Here is a 20,198-nt window from a genome sequence, read left to right as displayed (position 1 = left end):
TTTGAAAAGGCAAAATTTGAAGTATTTTGAATCCTGCATTGTTTAGATCCATGTTTACTCTGACCCAGATTACAAAAAACTTTGGGTTGCTGTCTAAGAGCTAAATAAGAACAAACAATGCAATTGTTTGCAAACGAACTGTGTTTACTGGCAGTTTTACAAAGTGTTACATCACCTGTTACCAGTGAACCTGTTTACCTGTGGAATGTTCTAAACAGGTGTCTTTGGAGCATACCACAACTTTCCCAGTCTTTGGTTGCTCCTGTCCCAACTTGTTTGAAACATGTTGCTGCATGAAATTCAGAATAAGAAGATATTTACAAAAATCAATGAAGTTTTTGAGACAAAACATCAAATACATTGTCTTTGTACTGTTTTCAATCATGTGTGTGTCACATAGGATTAGCAAGTTATTACATAGTGTGCATTCATGTGCAAGCAAAGAGGTTGAGGGACCTCTGTTTGTAACAATGGATGTGGTGTTCAAGTTCCCCTAAATTTAAAGTAAGATTAAGAGAGTTTCGTTATGTTTGTTTCTGTCTCGTCTGGATAGTACAGAATGTCCCTGAAGCACGTTGTGGGACGTTATCCAGCTTCAACCAGATCCAGCTGTCTCACCAGAGACTACGACATGTCGCTAACACTAGAGGGCAGTAAGCTTCACTCGGCGCCGTTTCAGCTGCTGAAAGGAAGACGAAGAAGAAGCTAACCCGGAAGAAGGCCGTGTAGCTGCAGTATGTTGTGTCCACATGTAGTCGCACTGTGCGACTGTTCACATGTTGTTGAATGTTAAAGGAATATGGAAGAGTTGTAACATCGAAGTGGAAACCAGACAAGTCCTGTAGCTCGTTAAAGGTAAGATATTTTCACACCAGATGATCATTTCATGGAAGAACAGACGCTAATGTTACTGAACGCTCACGAAAGAGTTCAGCAGACGATTTTGTCACGCTGTCAGAAAATGTCTTGGAAACTTTGACCTCATGTGTAGAAAGAAGCTGTGATCTTTTCACAGTAACTTAAATTTAGCTGCTGTTATTAACAGAGTTTGTATCCAACATGGAAACAAACTCCCTTTGAAAACGTACTGCTAAGCTAATGTGAACAGCGGAGTGGATGAGCCTTAACAAACACAAATTATTCTTCATTATGTTTTTATTTTTTTTCTTATACTTTATTAGCATAAGGCAGCTGTGTTGAGATAACAGCAGACGAATATTTGCTGTTTTATGACATTATAGACAACCAGCCAAGTATGTAGAAGTTAAAGCTAATCACAGTCTGTAACACCTGGTAAATACATGGCGGTAATAATGAATGCAGTGAAGAATCCATTTATTCTGTGTTATACGCTGCTGTGGTTTTCTTGGATTTGCTGATTTCAGATCAGTCAGTGAGGCTTGTAGTAAGTACATCAGTAGCCTTCTGTATTGTTGTGTGAGCTGACGGTTGGTTGTATTTTATTTCTGTTCATTAGACACTATTAGAAGATGTTGAGTGATTCTGAGGCTGCGGAGCTGCTCTCCTTCCTCACCCCCAGTACACGTCCTGATGTCAAAGGTCAGGCCACAGAGTACATCCTGGGGCTGTCTGGACACAGGTAGGAGGATGACGATGATGATGATGATATCATTTTTTCATTTTAATGTGGTGGTCTGGGATCCTTGTCTGTGCTCTCAACTCAACTCTCAAATGCTATAGAGCAGTCCTGAATCAGATCAGACTGATGCCGCCTCATCCAGTGTGAAAAATGTGCTTCACAGTGTGTTAGGATTTTATTTTAACAATGAGGAGGACATTGGCTATAAATGTGTGTTTTCACCTCACACATGACAGTCAGAGGCACTCAGATGTGAGTTTTAGACAGCTAAAATCTGAGACTTGGCATGTAGGGTCCTATCAGCTGCTGTGCAGGTGTGCTGAACTGTAGCGTGTTTGGGCAGTGGCAGTGAAGATCTTAAGATTTGTTATAACTATTGGTACTGTGTACTGATGAAAGTGCACCACTAATAATGTGTAATATTAAAGCAAAAGTAACATATCAATAAAAGCAGGAACATGCACACGTTTCATGTCAGCTGCTGGCATGTTGATCAGGCACATGACTGAAAACTAACTGTAGGATTTATCAGGATGGATTTACCCTCCATCGCTCAGCTGATTGTGTAAGAGCTTAACATTAGTGTTTGTTTGTTTTCAGGGACGGCTGCCGCTTCCTCCGCTCTAAACCTGACTTACTCGCTGCCCTGTTTACTCTGACTTCTGACCCCTCTGTTGCTATAGCAAAGGACTGTTACCACATCCTCATCAACCTGTCAGCTGACGAGACTCTGCACCAGGTGATCAGTCTTGATTGATGAGCTGTCCGGTCTAAATGAGCTCTTATTTATACGCGGCTACTCGACCGTCCCAGAGTGAGACGTTGCTGTGAAAGAATAAAGAACAGCACAGCGCTCACAGATGTTGTAGATTCAGTGTTGATTTCCTCTGTGAAGACAAACATGTTACAGGTGTTTGCTCTTCGTTTTGTGTCACTCAGGTTTTGGTGGCAGATGTCAAAGTTCTTCCAGTGTTGCTTAAGAACCTCCTGGATCCAGAATACCTGCTCTCTGACCAGATCTGCACCATCCTCTCCAACCTGAGCCGCCATGAGAAGACCTGCAAGACTGTGTTCAAGGTGACTGGTCAACCCACTTTTACCAGGGATATTAGCAGGGATTATACTCGCATAGTGAGAGATGAGGTGATTCTTTGCTGTTTCAGGTCCTTCAGGAGGAGGTTGGTCTGGCTCAGCTGGTGGAGATCTTCTGTACTGAAGGTTACAACAAGAAGGCTAAGCTCCACTACCTGGGTCCTCTGTTGTCCAACCTGACACAGCTGCCCGAGGCCAGACACTTCATGACGGACAAGGACAGGTGACTGATCTGCGTCTCCCAGTTTCTGTAATATTTCAAAGCTGATATCAAACCCTTGGGTGCTCCACAAAGTCCTTGTCGAACATTTCTTCCCTCCTTCACTGTCCAGTCAGTCAGAATTTAGGGAAGAGACAGAGGAGAGAGAGCATGAGCTGATATGATCTCTGTTTTTTTCCTTTGTACTCAAGGACAGACATACAAGCTCCTATATCCTCTAATATTCACAGTAAATTCAGCTGAAATCTGGACAGTGAATTCCTTTGCAATGTCATAATTGTGTGTGTGTGTGTGTGTGTGTGTGTGTGTGTGTGTGTGTGTGTGTGTGTGTGTGTGTGTGTGTGTGTGTGTGTGTGTGTGTGTGTGTTTTGCAGGTGTGTAGTCCAGAGGTTGTTGTCCTTCACACAGTACCAGGGATCAGCTGTCAGGAGGGGCGGAGTCATTGGCACCCTGCGCAACTGCTGCTTTGACCACAGTGAGACACACACACACACACACGCATGCACGCACTCACTCTCTCACACACACACACACACACACACACACACACACAGACCTCATTCACACTCGCTCACTTCATGTGATTGAACAGATCGTGTAGTTGTCTGATATCAGAACAGCATAAATGCATCCAAAGAGCTTTGACACGGCTTGAAATCAGATCGTCTGACCTTTAAAATCAGAACTGTTAAACAGAAAGAATAAATCAGAGAAATGTGAGAGATGCCACATTGGATGTGTCCTCACAGAACTGTTGTCCAACAAGTGCTTCATCTGATCCTCAATCTGTCCAGCCCTTCATGAGTGGTTGCTAAGCGACGCTGTGGACATCCTGCCCTTCCTCCTGCTGCCGCTGGCCGGTCCAGAGGAGCTGACAGAGGAGGAAAATGATGGTGAGTCTGGTGATATTCTGGTTTTATTTTGGTCAATAAAACCCATGTGCAGCCCTAAACCAACAACGAATTGATTAACAAGTATTTCCTGATGCTTGATGGAGCTTCTTGCTCTGTGCCACAGAGCTTCGATTGTTGTTCAAAAACTATTAAAAACACATCAGTGAGCCACTCTTTCATTCCTTCATTACCATGAAAGCACAAACTGTAGCTTAACCAGCTGTGTCCCAGCTGTTTTAGGACCTTTTTTTAAACATCAAGCTTTGTTTTTGACCAGTTTATAAAGCTTCAGTAGGAGCCAGTGTGTCAGAGTGTATGTGGAAGTCAGAAAGTATTAAGTTTAAGGTTCTGCTCAGATTCTTGTCTAAATGTTTTCCATTGATCACAATCCAAACAAAGCCCGGCCACAGTGCAGCTGACTCTGAGTCTAACAGAAGTTCATGTGATGTTCAGGTCTGCCCGTGGACCTGCAGTACCTCCCAGAGGACAAGAAGAGGGAAGAAGACCCCGACATCAGAAAGATGCTGCTGGAAACACTTCTGCTGGTACGACAAAACAAACACACTCATGTGGACTGGTGTTTTCATGTTGAGATCTTTACCGTTTGTCTCTTGTGCAGCTGACAGCGACCAAAGCCGGCCGCCGGACGCTGAAAGACAAGAACGTTTATCTGATCATCAGGGAGTTACACAACTGGGAGAAAGACGTCCACGTCGCAGCAGCCTGTGAGAAACTGGTTCAGGTAGGAAAGATCGAATCAGCCTAAATCTTCAAGGCTTCAACACTCCACATCTGTGTGCTCATGAGACGATCATCACCTCAATGCACCCCCTGTTGCTTTGTTTCATGAGGATGCATCTGAAACAGCAACAATGGTGGACCACCGGTTAGTCTGTGTTTGGTCAGCTCTGCTCAACTGTGTTCCAAAAAGGTGTTAAAACACTACAAATAAATAATTAGCTGCTACTGTGAAAATCAGCTCACCACAGACTTTATCGCCACCTGCTGGCCTGACACGCTCGTTAGAGCATTTGGAATCATTTTTGTCCTCCCGTGTTTAAGGAAATATTTTGTAAAACAAAGGGGAGCAGAATTATTTATTGTTTAAGAGAAGGGGAAATGATCTGCATACATGTGGTCAAAGCCAAACACAACAGAAGCACAAACTCCATCAACCAAAATGACCATAAGATTACCTCCATTAAACAGCTCAGAGTGAATATCTGATGGATTTACTGCAGAGCTGTTGGATTAGCATTAGCTTTAGCTTGGTGGACATAATAAACTATGAACTGTGAGCGTATGACACGTAGCGAACCCTCCATCCCTCCAGGTGCTGATCGGAGACGAGCCGGAGCAGGGCATGGAGAACCTGATGGAGGTGGAGATCCCTGAGAACGTGGAGGAGAAACTGAAGGAGGCTGACATCAAAGAACAACAGGAGCTGGAGAGACAGCAGGAGCAGATGAGAAAGGAGGAAGAGGAGGAGGAGGAGAAGAGGAAGAGGAGCAGTGACTCAGAGGGGACAGACAAAGGACAGGAGGATGGACTCATACGATGAAGCCACAGAGGGAGCTGCTGAGAACAGCTCGGGGCTGAAAAGTTAAAGTCAGTGATGATGAAGAAGAGGAGCGTTTTGTGGTCCGTCAGGCTGCAGCAGTGATGGATTTGAAAACCTTTTCTTCTCTTCGAACTGAAATGTGAGGGACACTCAGCCTGAATGCCGATGACGGAGGATGTCAGCACGTGAAGGTGGGACTCATTTAAACGATCTTCAAGGTATTTTCCTCCTCTGACCCAAGAAATCTGAGAGGAGTCTCAGCAACTTGGAATGGATACATTCACAGTGTTTTGAGTTTATGGAGCTGGTTGTTATTTTACTGAAAATTATGAGACAGATTTATCACCATGGTCCCAAAATGAGGGACAGGTCCTACAGAAACATGCCTTTAACAGAAAAGTGACCCGGCTGCTTGTTCAAACATGAGACAAACTCAGCAACTACTGAGCAGAGTAAGTCTTTTTCCATTTTATATTCTCAGACTCGATGAACACGTTATACAAATGTTTTACAGGCTGAGTCAAACTAACCAGTAAACCGACGGTGTGCACAGTTAGCTCAGTGTCAGTAAATGAATACATTTAAAAAAAATTGTATTTCCACTCCGATCAATAATTCAGTGTTCTTATGCTGTCTGATGAATAAATGATTGAATTTTAAAGTGGAGTCAGAAATTAATTCAAAACAGCTTTTAAACGTTCATCTTTGGGATTCTGTTTGTTTAACGTGTCAGAAAATGTTTGTTTCCTGCTTTCACGTTTGTGTTTTGGGGTTCATTTGAAGACAACTCTCTATTAAAGTCACTCGTGTCGTCAGGGGCCAGAAATCCAGTCAAATCCACTTCACTCACATGTCGTCACTGGACCCTTTGATCATGTCCAGATATTGATTATAGCAGCTTTAAAAGATGAATCAATGCTGTAAGTTTAGTGCTTAATGTAGTTTCATTTTAATATTACTTTAAATCAGTGTTACTCAACTCCGGTCCTCGGGCCCCCTCCCTGCATGTTTTAGCCTACGTTTACACGTAGCAGGATATTTTGGCCCCTCCGTTTTCAAAAATAACATTGTGCACACAACATCATTTTCAAAAATGTTGTCGTTTACATGAACCTGGATAAATACGCTGTAAACCTATGGCCGCGAGTGTAAACAAGGTCGCTCACATGACGTTAAGTATTCAGTCGTATGTTGTGAAGTTTCGAAACCTAAAACGCTGTTTAACCCTGTTTACACGCCAACACATAACCGGTGTTTTCAGAAATCTCCACTTTGGCCGGAGTTTTTAAAAATTATCATTTCCCGTGAAAAAATCTGCTTGTGTGTAAACGAGAGGCCAAACTGCATGAAAACATATGCGTTTTCCCTAAGTGTAAACAAATAAATAAGTAGTTACTTTTTGATAATCCTCTTACTGACATTTCATTTGTTTCCAGCTTTAAAATTTAAAGTTTGCATTTTAAAATCACTTTCATCCAAAGACAATCCATTAAAGAACAACCTTGTATTATAATCTATATTTATATATCCATTAACTGACCCCAAATTTGGAGTGGCATTGAATTTGCACTGGAATCTAAAGATTAAGGCCCTCAATATGTCACAATCCATTATTTAAGCATTGACTCGACTGCACTTTGCGGTGAACCTGTTCAAAAGCTGAGCACTGAATAAAAATCTCGACATCTTTTATTTTCACCTGAAAGTTTTTCAGGTCACTGAAGTAACCAGCAGTCTGTGGCTTCATCGGAAATCACTGAATGTAAATCTGCTGAGTTCCTCTTTTCATTCAAATGAAGCTGACATTTTGTTTTCTGTTCATTTCCTTAAAAGAAGAGTTCCCAGTCTTAATGAAAGGATGTGTTTGTCACTGAGAGAATCACCATCAAACATCAGAAGTTGCTCCTCTGAGGCAGTTTTTAAATGACACTGAGTGACCAGGAGGGGTCGTCAGAGCGTTTCCACTTTCTGTGTTTGTCCTCGCTGACAGTTTGATCTAAAACCAGCCTGAAACTGCGCTGCTGCTCTCGTCTGTGCGGAAGTTCATCCTCAACTTAGAAATAAAGAAGAAGATTTACGAATGATTCAACGCTCACAGCGATCTCACAGTGTGACACCATAATAAGTCAGAAAGCTCTAAGTCGAATCATTTCACTTTAATAAGCGCCAATTATGTCATAATTTTGTGGTTTAAATGTCAGAAGTCTGGCGTTCTGAAATATCCAGAAAATCTCTGATTGAAACAAACGAAAAGCTGCAAGAAACTTTAATCTTTAAATGAGCGACAAAGCAGGAACTAAAGCTGCCCTCAGCCCTGTGTGTGTGTGTGTGTGTGTGTGTGTGTGTGTGTGTGTGTGTGTGTGTGTGTGTGTGTGTGTGTGTGTGTGTGTGTGTGTGTGTGTGTGTGTGTGTGTGTGTGTGTGTGTGTGTGTGTGTGTGTGTGTGTGTGTGTGTGTGTGTGTGTGTGTGTGTGTGTGTGTGTGTGTGTGTGAGAGAGTCCTTTGTTTCTCTGTCTTTGTGAGGACCAGATTAAACCCCTGAGACTGAAGACATTTCCATTTAAAAGTGAAGATGCTGCTGCGAAGTGACGACATTCAGACAGGTTTTGAATAGTTAAGACCTTTTTTTGGGAAGTGAGGACAACTTGAAACGGTTCGGGGCGTTCTGAGATGTGAGGACATTTTGTCCAGACCTCACTTCTTCAAAGGGTCCTTTGAGGATTCACACTTTGTTTTAGGGTTCAGTTTGTGGTGAGGGGCTGGTCCACAAAATGTCCCCACAGGTACAGAAATACTAGCCTGTGTGTGTGTGTGTGTGTGTGTGTGTGTGTGTGTGTGTGTGTGTGTGTGTGTGTGTGTGTGTGTGTGTGTGTGTGTGTGTGTGTGTGTGTGTGTGTGTGTGTGTGTGTGTGTGTTAATCATCTTGTGATGACATACATCTGTTTTCACAGTCACATTGAGGGGACTTGTCTTCCTTCTGGGGACAAAATGCAGGTCCCTGTAATGTAAATCATTGCAGTTCAGGGTGAAGACTTGGGTTAAGATTAAGGTACAGAAAGGCAAGTCGTGGTTATGGTAAGTCTCCAGAAATGAATGTAAGGCCAGGCTAGTGAATGTAACACGACTGTGTGTGTCTGTGTGCTGAGCAGGTGTTTCTTTATCAGCGTCTCTGTGAGTTTTTCCACCTCGACACAAGGTCAGATCCTAACGGAGCATGAAATCATTTCACGCTGAAACACGTAAGTTATTGTTTACACGTAGATGGAAAAAAGGGACCGTCGGGTTTTTAACCTCGGTAGGAAGTCGTTTTTCCTTCCATCTAACCTTCTGTCAAATTAAAAAGGGAACAGAAACAGACTCAAGCACCTGCTCAGTTAACCTTTATTCATCCATTGTTACCACACAACCAGTGCAGAGGAATGGCTGTTACATAAGTTAGTGCTCTCTTACGTGCAAAGTCAATACACACACTCCAGATATCCTGCACATGCACACTGTCGCACTGGCAGTGTGTCAGTTGCCACACTGCAGACATCTGGTGATATCTAACCAGCCATCAGTCAAGGCAGACTAGGAATCAGTTGCTTTGTGTCACTTCTAATCAAGAACTCCTGCAGTGTAACTCCGTCTGTGCTTTAAGTGGGATGTTTCAGCTGAGCTCAGGCCAGCAGAGCGGCTCCTGCATCACAGTGCATGTTGAGACTGAACACACGGCCGCATTTTTGTTCACTGGAGGGTGAACACAGGAAGGAAAAGAAAGAGGCTTGTGTTGAATGGAGGGCTTCGACGTCACTGAGCTGTTCAGTCACTAGGCAGGTCTGTGTGTCCCAGCCAGCCAATCAGACGCTGAGGTTTCCTGTTTCACTTCCTTGTGCGTATCCTCGGGGCACACACATGCATTATGTGTCAGACGTGTCCTACGCGCCGGCGTTTGTGCTGTTTGTGTCGTCAAATGGACCTGACACACTTTCATCACAGCTGGGAACGAGCACAAGTACTGTAGTGTGTAGTGTAGCGCTTTGTACATGCAAAACAAAACGATAAGCTCAATAGAGGCGATGCAAATTTTACTTCATTTTATTCTTTATCATCGACTGCACGTTTCACTACTGGCAGCACGACTGTCCTGAAGAGTGAAAGTTTACTTTGCTGTGACACGCTGCTAACACTTGTGTTTGAGCCATGCACTCTCATAGTAACTACTTCCATGTGGTGTTTTTTTTGTGTGTGTTGTAAACTCTATTGGCTTTAGGTGACGGCTCGCAACATGCAAAGTAATTCTTCCCAGTTTACAGAGTAACTTTTCAGTGTACCAGTACAGCATGTACTATATTATACATGTAGGTACAAGGGTACAAGAAGTGAAGTTAAGGAAAAACAGAGTAAGAATCTGTGAGTTTAAAAAAGAATTCCTACTACTACTGTGTCAATTTAAAAATTACAGAATTTTCCACAAACTACATAGTTCCTTTATTTAACTACTTACTTTTAGGTACTTATTTTACTTTAGAACAACCGGAGTTCTATGGAGAAGAGTATTGTTAGGTACATGCAGTAGGCCTGTAACCAATATGTCACTGTGTACAGAGGCCTACTCATAATACGTGGGTACTTACAGGGGACCGAACAACCTGAGGTGGTTCAGGTTTATGTCGATTGTTGTTGCACAGAGCGCAGTTCACTGTTGGTGTTCAGTACAGGAAGTAGAAAAGCTTTTTAATGATGAGGCAGTTGTAGATGAACCAACGTTATAGAGTCATTGCAAAACTTTGAGTCGTTGCACAATATCAGCATGAAAATCTGACGAGCTGAACTCAGCACATCTACCCTAAAAGTAAACTGACTTCAAGTAACTTGCACTCGCATCAAAACTGAGTAAAAACCACAGTACTAGCTGCGTGTAACATCTTCGAACAGCTGCAGCTCAACACACCAGCAAACATGGATGGGTGACGCTCATTTTGACCCGTGAGCACCTCACAAAGATGCTAGTTAATAAAACAACAATATAAATGATTTTTGAGACCTTAGATTGTTACCTCCTTCCTCCCTAACCATCCTGTCCCCTTGTACCCACATGTGTGTACAGATATGTACTGTACTGGTACACCATTAGTACAAATAAATGACACTGTGAATTAGGAGGAATTACAGTGTCCATTGCTTTACGCCTCTGTTTTATCTTTATGCTTCTTCCTTTCAATGGTATGTAGTAGATCACAGAGTTGTAGACTGAAGTCACATGACTTTAAACTTTAAGCTAAACTTCAATGACTTTAACATCAATAACTCATGATTTCACTTTAGCGTTAGTTACAGTACAACAGTAGATCTCCTCGTCATATCTACCGAGTCCACGTCTCTCCCTTTGCTCTCTCAATCCAACATAATCACACACAGCCAGCAGAATCTGTGTGCGTGTGTGCGTGTGTGTGTGTGCGTGCGCGTGCGTGCGTGCGTGCGTGTATGTGTGTGTGTACTTTAAGGGGATTATCAGTTCTGTGAAACATTCACCACACCGCTGAGAGGATATGAACTCCCTCACTCTCTCTCTTCTTGTCTTCTTGAGTTGAGCTGTGTGTGTGTGTGTGTGTGTGTGTGTGTGTGTGTGTGTGTGTGTGTGTGTGTGTGTGTGTGTGTGTGTGTGTGTGTGTGTGTGTGTGTGTCGCTCTGTGTGTGCGCGTGCATGTGCGTGTGTGTGCAGTACAAGCTGTCAGGTCAGTGGAGCAGCAGGGAACAGATCACATACTCTCACTGGTCATCCTAACAGACTGCACATGTACAAATGGTTGTACATAGAACCCAGTGTGCGTCTGTGAGTGACACCAAATGAATGAATGAATGAATGAATGAATGCATTTGTTGTACACCCCCAGCACTTCTCTGCAGCATCCCAGCTGGTTTTACCTGGAAACCATATGATGGTGACTGGACTTGAGGAAGTCACTGTTGTTTGCCAGGATATCTCCAGTAACCTTCCCTAAATCGAATGACGATGTGATAGAGTCGCTTATGTTAGCCTGAACTCTGATCTCATCCAGGATTGGTCCGACACAGCAGACGGATCTCCAAATCCTGAATGAGGACTTTTCTATTGTAACCTGGAACCCCACAAAATAGTGTAGGTAGTTAATGATACACCTTTTGGCCTCTGAGGTAACACAAAGCAGGAATTTCTTTAACCGGCAGCTTCATGTTGGATGTTCACCAAAACACACACACACACCCGGATTGGTAAGGACAATGGGCGCCCTGGTGCTCATAATTGCCACCTGTGAGTGTGCGTGTGTTAACCAGCAACACAATGATAACCTGGTTGGTTCACAATGACAGTTTAGTGACAAATCAACCACAGAGCCATTTTTCAAAACAAGTGACAGAGTGTGATCATCCTCTAACCCGTAACACTGGAGCGCCCGACCGACTGCATGTGTTCATTAACAACAGCTCAGGTTTATATTTAACTTGTGCATCAGCAGTCTGTGATTCAAACGGACTGTGTTTTACTCCTGTGTAGACGTGTGGGTCGTTCAGGCGGGGTTGTGTTCGCTGTCGCTGGTTGACATGAACATGACATGAAACAGGAGGAGCTCAGTGACCCTCCGGTGTGAGGGGGCCTGATGGCTGGTCATCACTGAGGATGGGTGAAGTGGCTGAGTGGCAGATCAGCAGCATTCCTCTCCCGTTTGTTCTCGTGTATTTTTGTTTGGGAAATGTAATTTTAAAAAAAGATTTCCATCCTCCTCAACATGTTGGTGAGGCTAACACTTGACATTCCTGCTGTGCTTACACTAGTAACTGCTGCTAAGCTACCGTCACTGTTTGGGGGAGGGGTTTAGGGAATGGTCAGCAGCGTTTCAGCTGTGTTTTACTCTGAAATGTGAGAAAACCTCAAGTTATCGATTAAGAGTCCTTCATAAAAAGCCATCCCTCAGCAGTTTTGGTGTTTACAGATGTGCCAGTGTGAATGTCAAGTTAACTTTTTCTTAAACTTTTAACAACTTTTGTTTCAGCTCAGTCTGTTCCCGAAATGTAAATCTTTTTCACATTCAATACCGTCTCTCTTCAGAGTGGAATCTCTCATCAAAAACACGAAGTTTAGATGAAGACAGGGTTCAGATTTGGAACCTCACTGCTGGTTTGTCATGCTGCTGAGCACAGCTGTCAATCATTGTGTTTTTCAGTCCTCTGATTGGCTGACTTGTGTACTCAACAGGGAAGTGTCCGCCCCCAGAACAGACAGCTGTACTTTTCCACTCCAAACTGATACAGCAACGAACTCCTCCTACTCCTCCTCCTTCCATCACTTCATGTATTCATAACACACACCCCCCTCCACAATCACACACACGCACACACACACCCCTCCCCAATCACACACACTCACACTGAGGTAACAGAGGTTTCTTCCAGGATTTTTGCTTGTATACAGAACCACAACTGAGGCTCCTCTCCGATTGGTTCAGAGTTCTGGTAGAAAAACACAAACCAGTATGCTCGATTTCAGTCTGGTTTCGCTGCAGATGTTCAGAAACGTGACAATAATTCTGTCATTTTCTTTAGTGTCATTAGCTGTGACCTGTGAGGAAACACCAGGTAATGACCACAGCTTGTATTTCCAGGCATCTAAAAAACTTAGAAATGTCCTGATTATCATCCTGTCACATGTGAATCTGCCTGTTTCCCCTTCAGAGAGTGTTTCTCACAACACACAACACCAGGTCCTGAAGTCCAATCAGGTCCACTATTGCTGCATGTCAATATAATACCACAGCAGTCTCTGATCTCTGCATCATCATCATCATCATCATCACAGGAAATTTGTTTATTTATTTACTTTGGCGATTTGCCTTTATTGTATGGCTGATTGCTGTGTAAAGTTGTCTCTGCCGCAGCAGAGACAGACAGGAACAGAGGGAGAGAGAGTGGAGAGCCAAAGTCCTGACGTCATGTCCGAGCCTCAGTTCCACAAGCTTCTTTACCTCAGTGCAGCTTTTCATTCAGCTGCTCTTTCATCTGTCTCTCTGAAAAAATGAAGAGTGTCTGTGCTGCTGTTCTTACAGACGTGTGAACTAACAGCATCCTCCCGACAAGCCTTGACCAACAAAGACCCGTTCTTCTGGAAAATGGTACCTGTTAAAGGCCACTAACACCAGGAAAATTCAATAAACATCAATATTAGATCAAAAATCACCTTCAAGAATTAAAAATACCTTTCATATCTAAACATGTGGAGTGAAATTTAGGGCATGTTGATTGGCTGCTACGGCTGTTAATCATGGATGTCAGTCATAGACAAATTTCTTCATGGGCAGGTAGGTAGTCCTCCAACTATACTACATAATGCTCTATATAGAGGACATTAGTTGATATATTCCTGAATATACTGAAAAAGTGTTGTGGCTCATCTCTGCTGCTTGGGGGGTTGAAACACAATGTCCCCTGTTGAGATTTGACTGGGAGCTGTCGTTGCATCTCTCTCTACCTCGCTCCAGTAAAAAACACAACTAAAAGAGACGGATTTCCAAATGTACTCAAGTCCTAAAATCTTCCGGAAAGCCTTCTCAGAAGACTCAAGGCTGTTTTTTCAATCACATGTTAACATGTCCCATGGGATGTGACATTCAGCCGTCCACATGCAGGTATTTTTGACCATATGGTGCTTATGTCGGTTCTACAGAACTGCTGCACAGTTGAACCAAGTTTCTGTATTCACACACAGTGACATAATCATAAAGACAAATTCATTGAAACCTAAAATGTGAAACTTTGAACTCATAACATGGAGTCTCACAGATTTCAGGAACTAGTTTAGGTCATTGTGTGTGTGTGTGTGTGTGTGTGTGTGTGTGTGTGTGTGTGTGTGTGTGTGTGTGTGTGTGTGTGTGTGTGTGTGTGTGTGTGTGTGTGTGTGTGTGTGTGCGTGTGCGTGTGTGCGTGTGTGGGTGTGTGTGGGTGTGTCAGTGATCTTTGCAACCGCCGTTTATTCTCTGTCTGTACTTGCCATTGGATCGCTGCCCCTTCACCAACAAATCACACTTCTCAGTGAGTGTGTGTGCGCGTGCATGTGTGTGCTCTTTGTAATGGAAAGACTTTTTAAAGTTAAGATTAATGGGTAACAGCCAGGACATTTTGTCTGTTGCCCACTTTGTGAGGGTCTGTTAGGGAGTTAAAACTTGGTGTTAGTGTTAAGGTTAGGATTAGGTTTATTTGGGCTAGGAAATGTCAGAGAGGGTCCTCACAGGTATGGACATACAAACGTATGAGTTCACAGATTAGCCTCAGAGTAAAGGAAGCATTTGCAGGGTACTGATCTACTTTCTGTAATCTGCCACACACACTACCATACTGCCATGGCCTGTGTGTGTGTGTGTGTGTGTGTGTGTGTGTGTGTGTGTGTGTGTGTGTGTGTGTGTGTGTGTGTGTGTGTGTGTGTGTGTGTGTGTGTGTGTGTGTGTGTGTGTGTGTGTGTGTGTGCGCCAGATCGCACTCTCTTCCTGTTGGCCAGTGTCAGCTGACCAATCAGAGGCAGCATTGCGCAATAGCAGCTCAGACTTCAACAGAAGCTGCTCCTGACTGATGACAACAGCAGAAAAAGTAGAAACCGGAGCTACTGGACATACAATAGAGACAGTAGAGACAAAACAGCTGTGACCTGTTGCAGTGTCCCTGAGCAAGGCACCGAACCCTCAGATTAGATAAACAGTGCGCAAACACTGTAGGTCAATATGTCCGTGTGTGTTCTTGGTTAACACACCCTCAATATAAATTTCACCTTGTACCAGTTGAGCTGGTCAGCTGCTCTACAGGTCAAAGGTCAGTCTGAGGAGGTTAGACCTGCTGCTGGTATGAGATCACATCTTACTACATATTTACTGTCAGGTAGGACTTTTATGAGCATCAGGTTGGAAGAGTTATCCACTGTACTGATCTGAATGGATTAAATCATCCCAAACTGTATCATCAACCAGACAAGGGTTCTGATCCTTAGCCTTCAAGAAGCCTTGTAAGCTCCACACTCACTTTGTGTTTTGGGAAAGAGCACAAGTTAATGAACATGATGAAATCTGAAGCAAATCTTGAATAACGTCAAAGAATTTAAGGGTAAGGCTCTTAATATTTCAATGTTACAGTGCATTACTGATGGACTCCAAGCAAGTCATATGGACCTGGTTTAAAAGGCTGCAGCCTGCTGAAAATTGAACATTTGTGGGTGAAGATACACAGTAATAATATATGAATGCCACAGGTCTGAAACTTACGTTCTCTCCAAAATTGTATATTTTATTATATACCGTTTTTCCATAATCACTGCAGGACTGGCAATAATGATCAGACAACAAGAGACACATGGAGAGCAGCTTTTTCTCGACTGGATGACAGAGTTTGACAGAGATGACACAGAGCGACAAATGAAAAAATGGAAAATGAAAGTTTTTTTTAGAAATGTTTCAGTGACATGATGAGATGGTAGCACATAGATGACTTTGATTTCCTTATGGAGGAAATGCTGTTGTACTTCTTCTTTCTGAAACCCACAGTGTATTTTGGTTGAGCCCTCTTATTTCAAACAGGCTGTATTTTCTTTCCAGTTTACGGTTTTGATAAATCTGCTGTTTCATCTCATGGCCCTGTCTTGTAGAGCCTCAAATTATAAACTACATTTAACTCTTTCATTGTTCCAGTTAATATTGTGGTTATAGGATGTATGTTCCTGACTAATAATATCACATAGAAATTTGGACAAGCAGTGGTATACAAGCAGCCCGCAGTTCAATTTTGCCACAGGGTCCGCAAGTTGGTTTTTTCAGACTTGCAGTGGGTTGCACCAGCTACATGACATGTAGCCTAGTCTGAGGGAAATTTCTAATTTATGATGGAGTTTATGTGCTACTGCCATTTGGAGGGTTGCACCAACTGAAATAGCTCCAACCAAGGCATAAATTACAACTTAATTCTTACACTTAGCTCTTAGGAGGTGTACGGTGCTCCTAAAATAGCAGTTGGGATACAGCATTGTAAATTTGACATTAGACAGTAACGTTGTGATGTTGGCAAGCAATTACATAGGCTTAGATAACTTTCTAATTAACAACAGCGAATTTAGAACAGTTTGCCAGTGTAGGCTATCATGTGTTTGTTATAATGTTTTTGTTAAGATTAAGAGTGTGTATTTATCATCTAATCATAATGCTTTGTCCTTACATTCCTTTTTTCCTTGTTTGCTGATTAACGTTAGCTATTTTTAGCCGTTAACAACAAGTGTTCCAAGACGACTTGGCACAAGAGACAACAAGATAATAAACACTCCATTAAGAATAATGCTTTTCACTTATTTTTCACTTGTTATGCTAAATAAATGTAGAGCCTAATTCAAGTAAAAATAAGTTGGCTTTAAAAACAAAACTTTTCTGCTACAGAGAAACAGCCGACTAGATAGTTAAAGAAAAAGTCATGGTTTTTTTCAGAGCTAACTGGGAAGATTTCCACAGCTAGCTAGCTGGCTAAAGCTAAAGCTAAATCCTTCCCTTCATAGAGTTCTAATATGTAATTGCAGTATATAATCAGCTCAGTTTCATTCAATTTGTTATTCTACATTAATTAATCATTTCTAATAATTAATAAGGAAGTAGCTAAATCCAGTCATAATGTAGAAAGAAATTGCTAAACTAACTTGTCTTGTCTTGTCTAGGGTTACTAGCCTAGCTTAGCGGAGTAGCGGTAAGCCTAAGTGCCACCTCAGCCTGAGTAGAGGTGAATTCATGTGATTTGGTGTGTTTCAGCTAACTCACATATTTGAATGTTTTACATAGTTCAGTTTGTTATTATTTATTCATTATGTTGCACTGACTATGAGTGAATTCTGCTGTCTCCCCTCATATTCCCTGATGTCTAAGGGCAGAGTGGGGCCTACATTATTTACATTATGTACAGGCTGTATGGGGGATAATCAGACTGAAAGGGCATAAAACGAAAGCATTATAATATTTATCTCTATTTTACAGTTTTCCAGCCAGCCTGAAAACTTAAAACACTTTCCTCTCATTTTTACCATGTCTGTAGTTGCTGCTCTCTCACTTTGATGGGCAGAATAATAGATAATATAAATCGTAAGTAAGGAATATCTATAACCGTCCTTGTTCCTCACACTTTGACCTGCTACCATTATTAGTTTATGACACACAAACACAAATAGGCTTATACCTCGCTGCCTATCCTAAGTGGTTTGTGACCGGCCCACTTCACTTTATGTAATCCACTTCAACTGCTCTGCAGGGGCAGGGTGTTTCTGCCGCCTTCCTGCTTTAATGCAAGTCTAAAATTTATAAATAAAAAAAACGTTCATTAATGGTACTTACAAGAATATGTTCCTAAAAGCCTTACTGCGAGCAGGCTATTTAGCTGCAGGGCATGTGTACAAATGCTTTGACAGCCAGTCACCAGGCTACTAAGAGACCAGTATATGTTCAATATTATGCATAGTCAAAATTCTGTGCGTGTTTATAGATCTGGTTATTTTAGGTCTACATTCCTTCAGCAAGGCTGGCCAGATGATATGAGATACAAGAGAGAAGAAAACAGTTTTTAGACACAGCTCTAAAACCTGTGTATTAATAAAGGTACGTATGTATGATTTTTTTTTTTCAATTATTTCATGTATGAGTAACTGTGTTCAATGTCTTAGTTTATATTTGTGTAGTGAGTGACTGATATGATAATTAAATCTGCATGTCGCTTTAGCAGACATGAGCTCTTCTTTTATGTTTGGTGAGTATCTTAATAGGTGTGTGTGTGTGTGTGTGTGTGTGTGTGTGTGTGTGTGTGTGTGTGTGTGTGTGTGTGTGTCTATGTCTGTGTCTATGTGTTGTTTTATGGCACAATAAAAAGTGTAGTATGTTTTATTCTGTTCTTGCTGCTCCTCTCATATACTGAGTATTTACTTTACATAGTTTAACTGAGCTCCCCTGATGACTCAGTGACACACTTCCACTAACAATTCTCACACTCATTCATACCAACAAAGAAACTCAATCAACCCACATTCCATCAATCAGATATTTATTTGTGTTTTTTTTCTTTTTATTCTGTAAAGGACTTTTTTTGTTAATGACAGTCTGCGTCAGCCAATCATCTGCAGCCTAATCCAGGCAGCTCGATGCTGACTGGCTGTTTGGGCTCACTCCCACCACCCAGCCCATCGCCCTTTGTGTGCAACAACAACAACAGAAAGGCAGCACTTTACAGCACCTGGACACACTGTACATGACCAAACATAAACTGTAAAAAACATCCGTCTTAATAATGTCATTTAATCTTGCATTCTGTAAAAGTTGTTTTCTTCTTAAGCCTAGAAAAGTACCAGCAGGGTGAAATAATTTCACTCCTTCTCAGTGCAGTTCCCCTTGTTTCTGAACGTCAGTGCCCGTATGTTGAAAAAAGACAAATTAAGGCAGATCAATGCACAAGTATTTAAAAAAAATGACACTTCATTTAAAAACATTTTTAAAAAGTTGATTTCTGTTGGAAAAACTGGTGCAATGATTTCACCCTGCAAGCATATTCTTAACACTTTAAGGCTAAATGACTTGATAAGATGGAGATTTCTTCATTTTCTGTGAACGTGAAGCAGAACAAACCTGACCCCGTTCAGTCTGGGATTTGAGTTTCACACTGCTGAGAACAAAATGGCTCCCTTAAAGTTTCCCTTCAGGACGTCAGGATGTCACAGAACTCAACAAAGTCCCTCTGCATGAAATTCTGGCTCTGAATCAGGTCATCTTCAGAGGGGAAATACTGCATGCTGTCCTCCTGCAGACGCAGACTGTCCTCCTGCAGGCGCAGACTCTCCTTGTGCAGATGCAGACTGTCCTTGTGCAGTACCAGGATCTGTCCTGGTGGTGTCGTTGAGCCGTGTGGATTGGGACTGTCCAAGAGGGCTCCTCTGGCATTCTCCAGGACGCCCAGGTATGAGTCCATGTCAGTGAGCTCCATGTCACTGTCGGAGCTGCTGCCACTGTCGCTACCCACTGAGTCGGAGCGCATATGCAGCATCTGGTACTTCTCGTGCATTAAAAACTGGTTGGTGTTCTTGGGGGCCCGCATCCCCCTCGCTCTGTTTCCTTTGACATTAATGGGCCGGAGGGACATCACTGGCCTCTGAAGGTGTAGGCGATGATGGTAATGAGGATGATGACGTTGAGGGTGTTGGTGGTGGTGATTTCGCCCTCTTGGCCACCCTCCCCCTCCTCTCCGCCGCCCCTGAAGGCGCCCCCTGCAGCTCTTGGACCAGCCGTGCTTCCTGCGGCTGGAAGGGTCCCTCTGCGGAGCCCCCTTTCCATCCTGCTGCTGCTGCTCCTGCTGCTGGCAGCTCCTCCTGCACATCATCTCTGAGAGCATTTTCTTGTCTTTCTTGCAGTTGCCTCCCTTCCTCCCTGCTGCTCTCCTTCACATCCTCCTCCCTCAGTGATCACACAACAACAAAGAGAGGCTGGTTCTGTTTTTCTGGCTCAGATCACAAAAGACCCCCCTCTCGCTCAGACTCTACCTTTTCACTATTCTTTCGCTTTTTTTCTTGACCTCTGGCTTTGGCTGATGCATAGCCTGCTCTTCCTCCCCTTGCAGCAGCAGCTTGCCTGCTCAGCTGTCACGCCCTCCTCTGTCTCTATAATCTGTCTTCTTCACCTCTCTGAAAGTCAAGTCAGCTCTTTACAGCTCTGATTAGTGAACTGAGGTGAGCTACTGAGGGGTTGTAAGCGTCTTCTATCTGATTTAAAGCAGTTTTTTCTCAGTTTTAGGCCAGCGACTACAGTGCACTCAGCTCTGACCAGCTCTG

The 20,198-nt window shown here is 42.8% G+C and overlaps 2 protein-coding genes across 2 annotated transcripts; one reads left to right on the top strand and one right to left on the bottom strand.

Moving 5' to 3' along the window:
* Nucleotides 1–688: 688 nt before the first annotated feature.
* On the top strand, nucleotides 689–6,024 carry hgh1 (HGH1 homolog (S. cerevisiae)). Its single transcript, XM_070958480.1, has 10 exons — nucleotides 689–855; nucleotides 1,478–1,600; nucleotides 2,201–2,339; nucleotides 2,540–2,677; nucleotides 2,764–2,915; nucleotides 3,287–3,387; nucleotides 3,707–3,805; nucleotides 4,259–4,350; nucleotides 4,425–4,547; nucleotides 5,139–6,024. The coding sequence occupies exons 2-10, from the start codon at nucleotides 1,491–1,493 to the stop codon at nucleotides 5,364–5,366; spliced, it is 1,182 nt and encodes a 393-aa protein (XP_070814581.1). The 5' UTR covers nucleotides 689–855; nucleotides 1,478–1,490; the 3' UTR covers nucleotides 5,367–6,024.
* Nucleotides 6,025–18,407: 12,383 nt separating this feature from the next.
* LOC139329518 (uncharacterized) lies at nucleotides 18,408–20,198 on the bottom strand. The gene has a single exon (XM_070959888.1). It carries the CDS (start codon nucleotides 19,760–19,762, stop codon nucleotides 19,073–19,075), a length of 690 nt encoding a protein of 229 aa, XP_070815989.1. The 5' UTR covers nucleotides 19,763–20,198; the 3' UTR covers nucleotides 18,408–19,072.

Source organism: Chaetodon trifascialis, chromosome 3 (genome assembly GCF_039877785.1).
Source record: "Chaetodon trifascialis isolate fChaTrf1 chromosome 3, fChaTrf1.hap1, whole genome shotgun sequence".
Taxonomy (NCBI): domain Eukaryota; kingdom Metazoa; phylum Chordata; class Actinopteri; order Chaetodontiformes; family Chaetodontidae; genus Chaetodon; species Chaetodon trifascialis.
The sequence above is the reverse complement of the archived record's forward strand: the minus strand, read 5'-3'. Positions and strand labels throughout refer to the sequence as shown.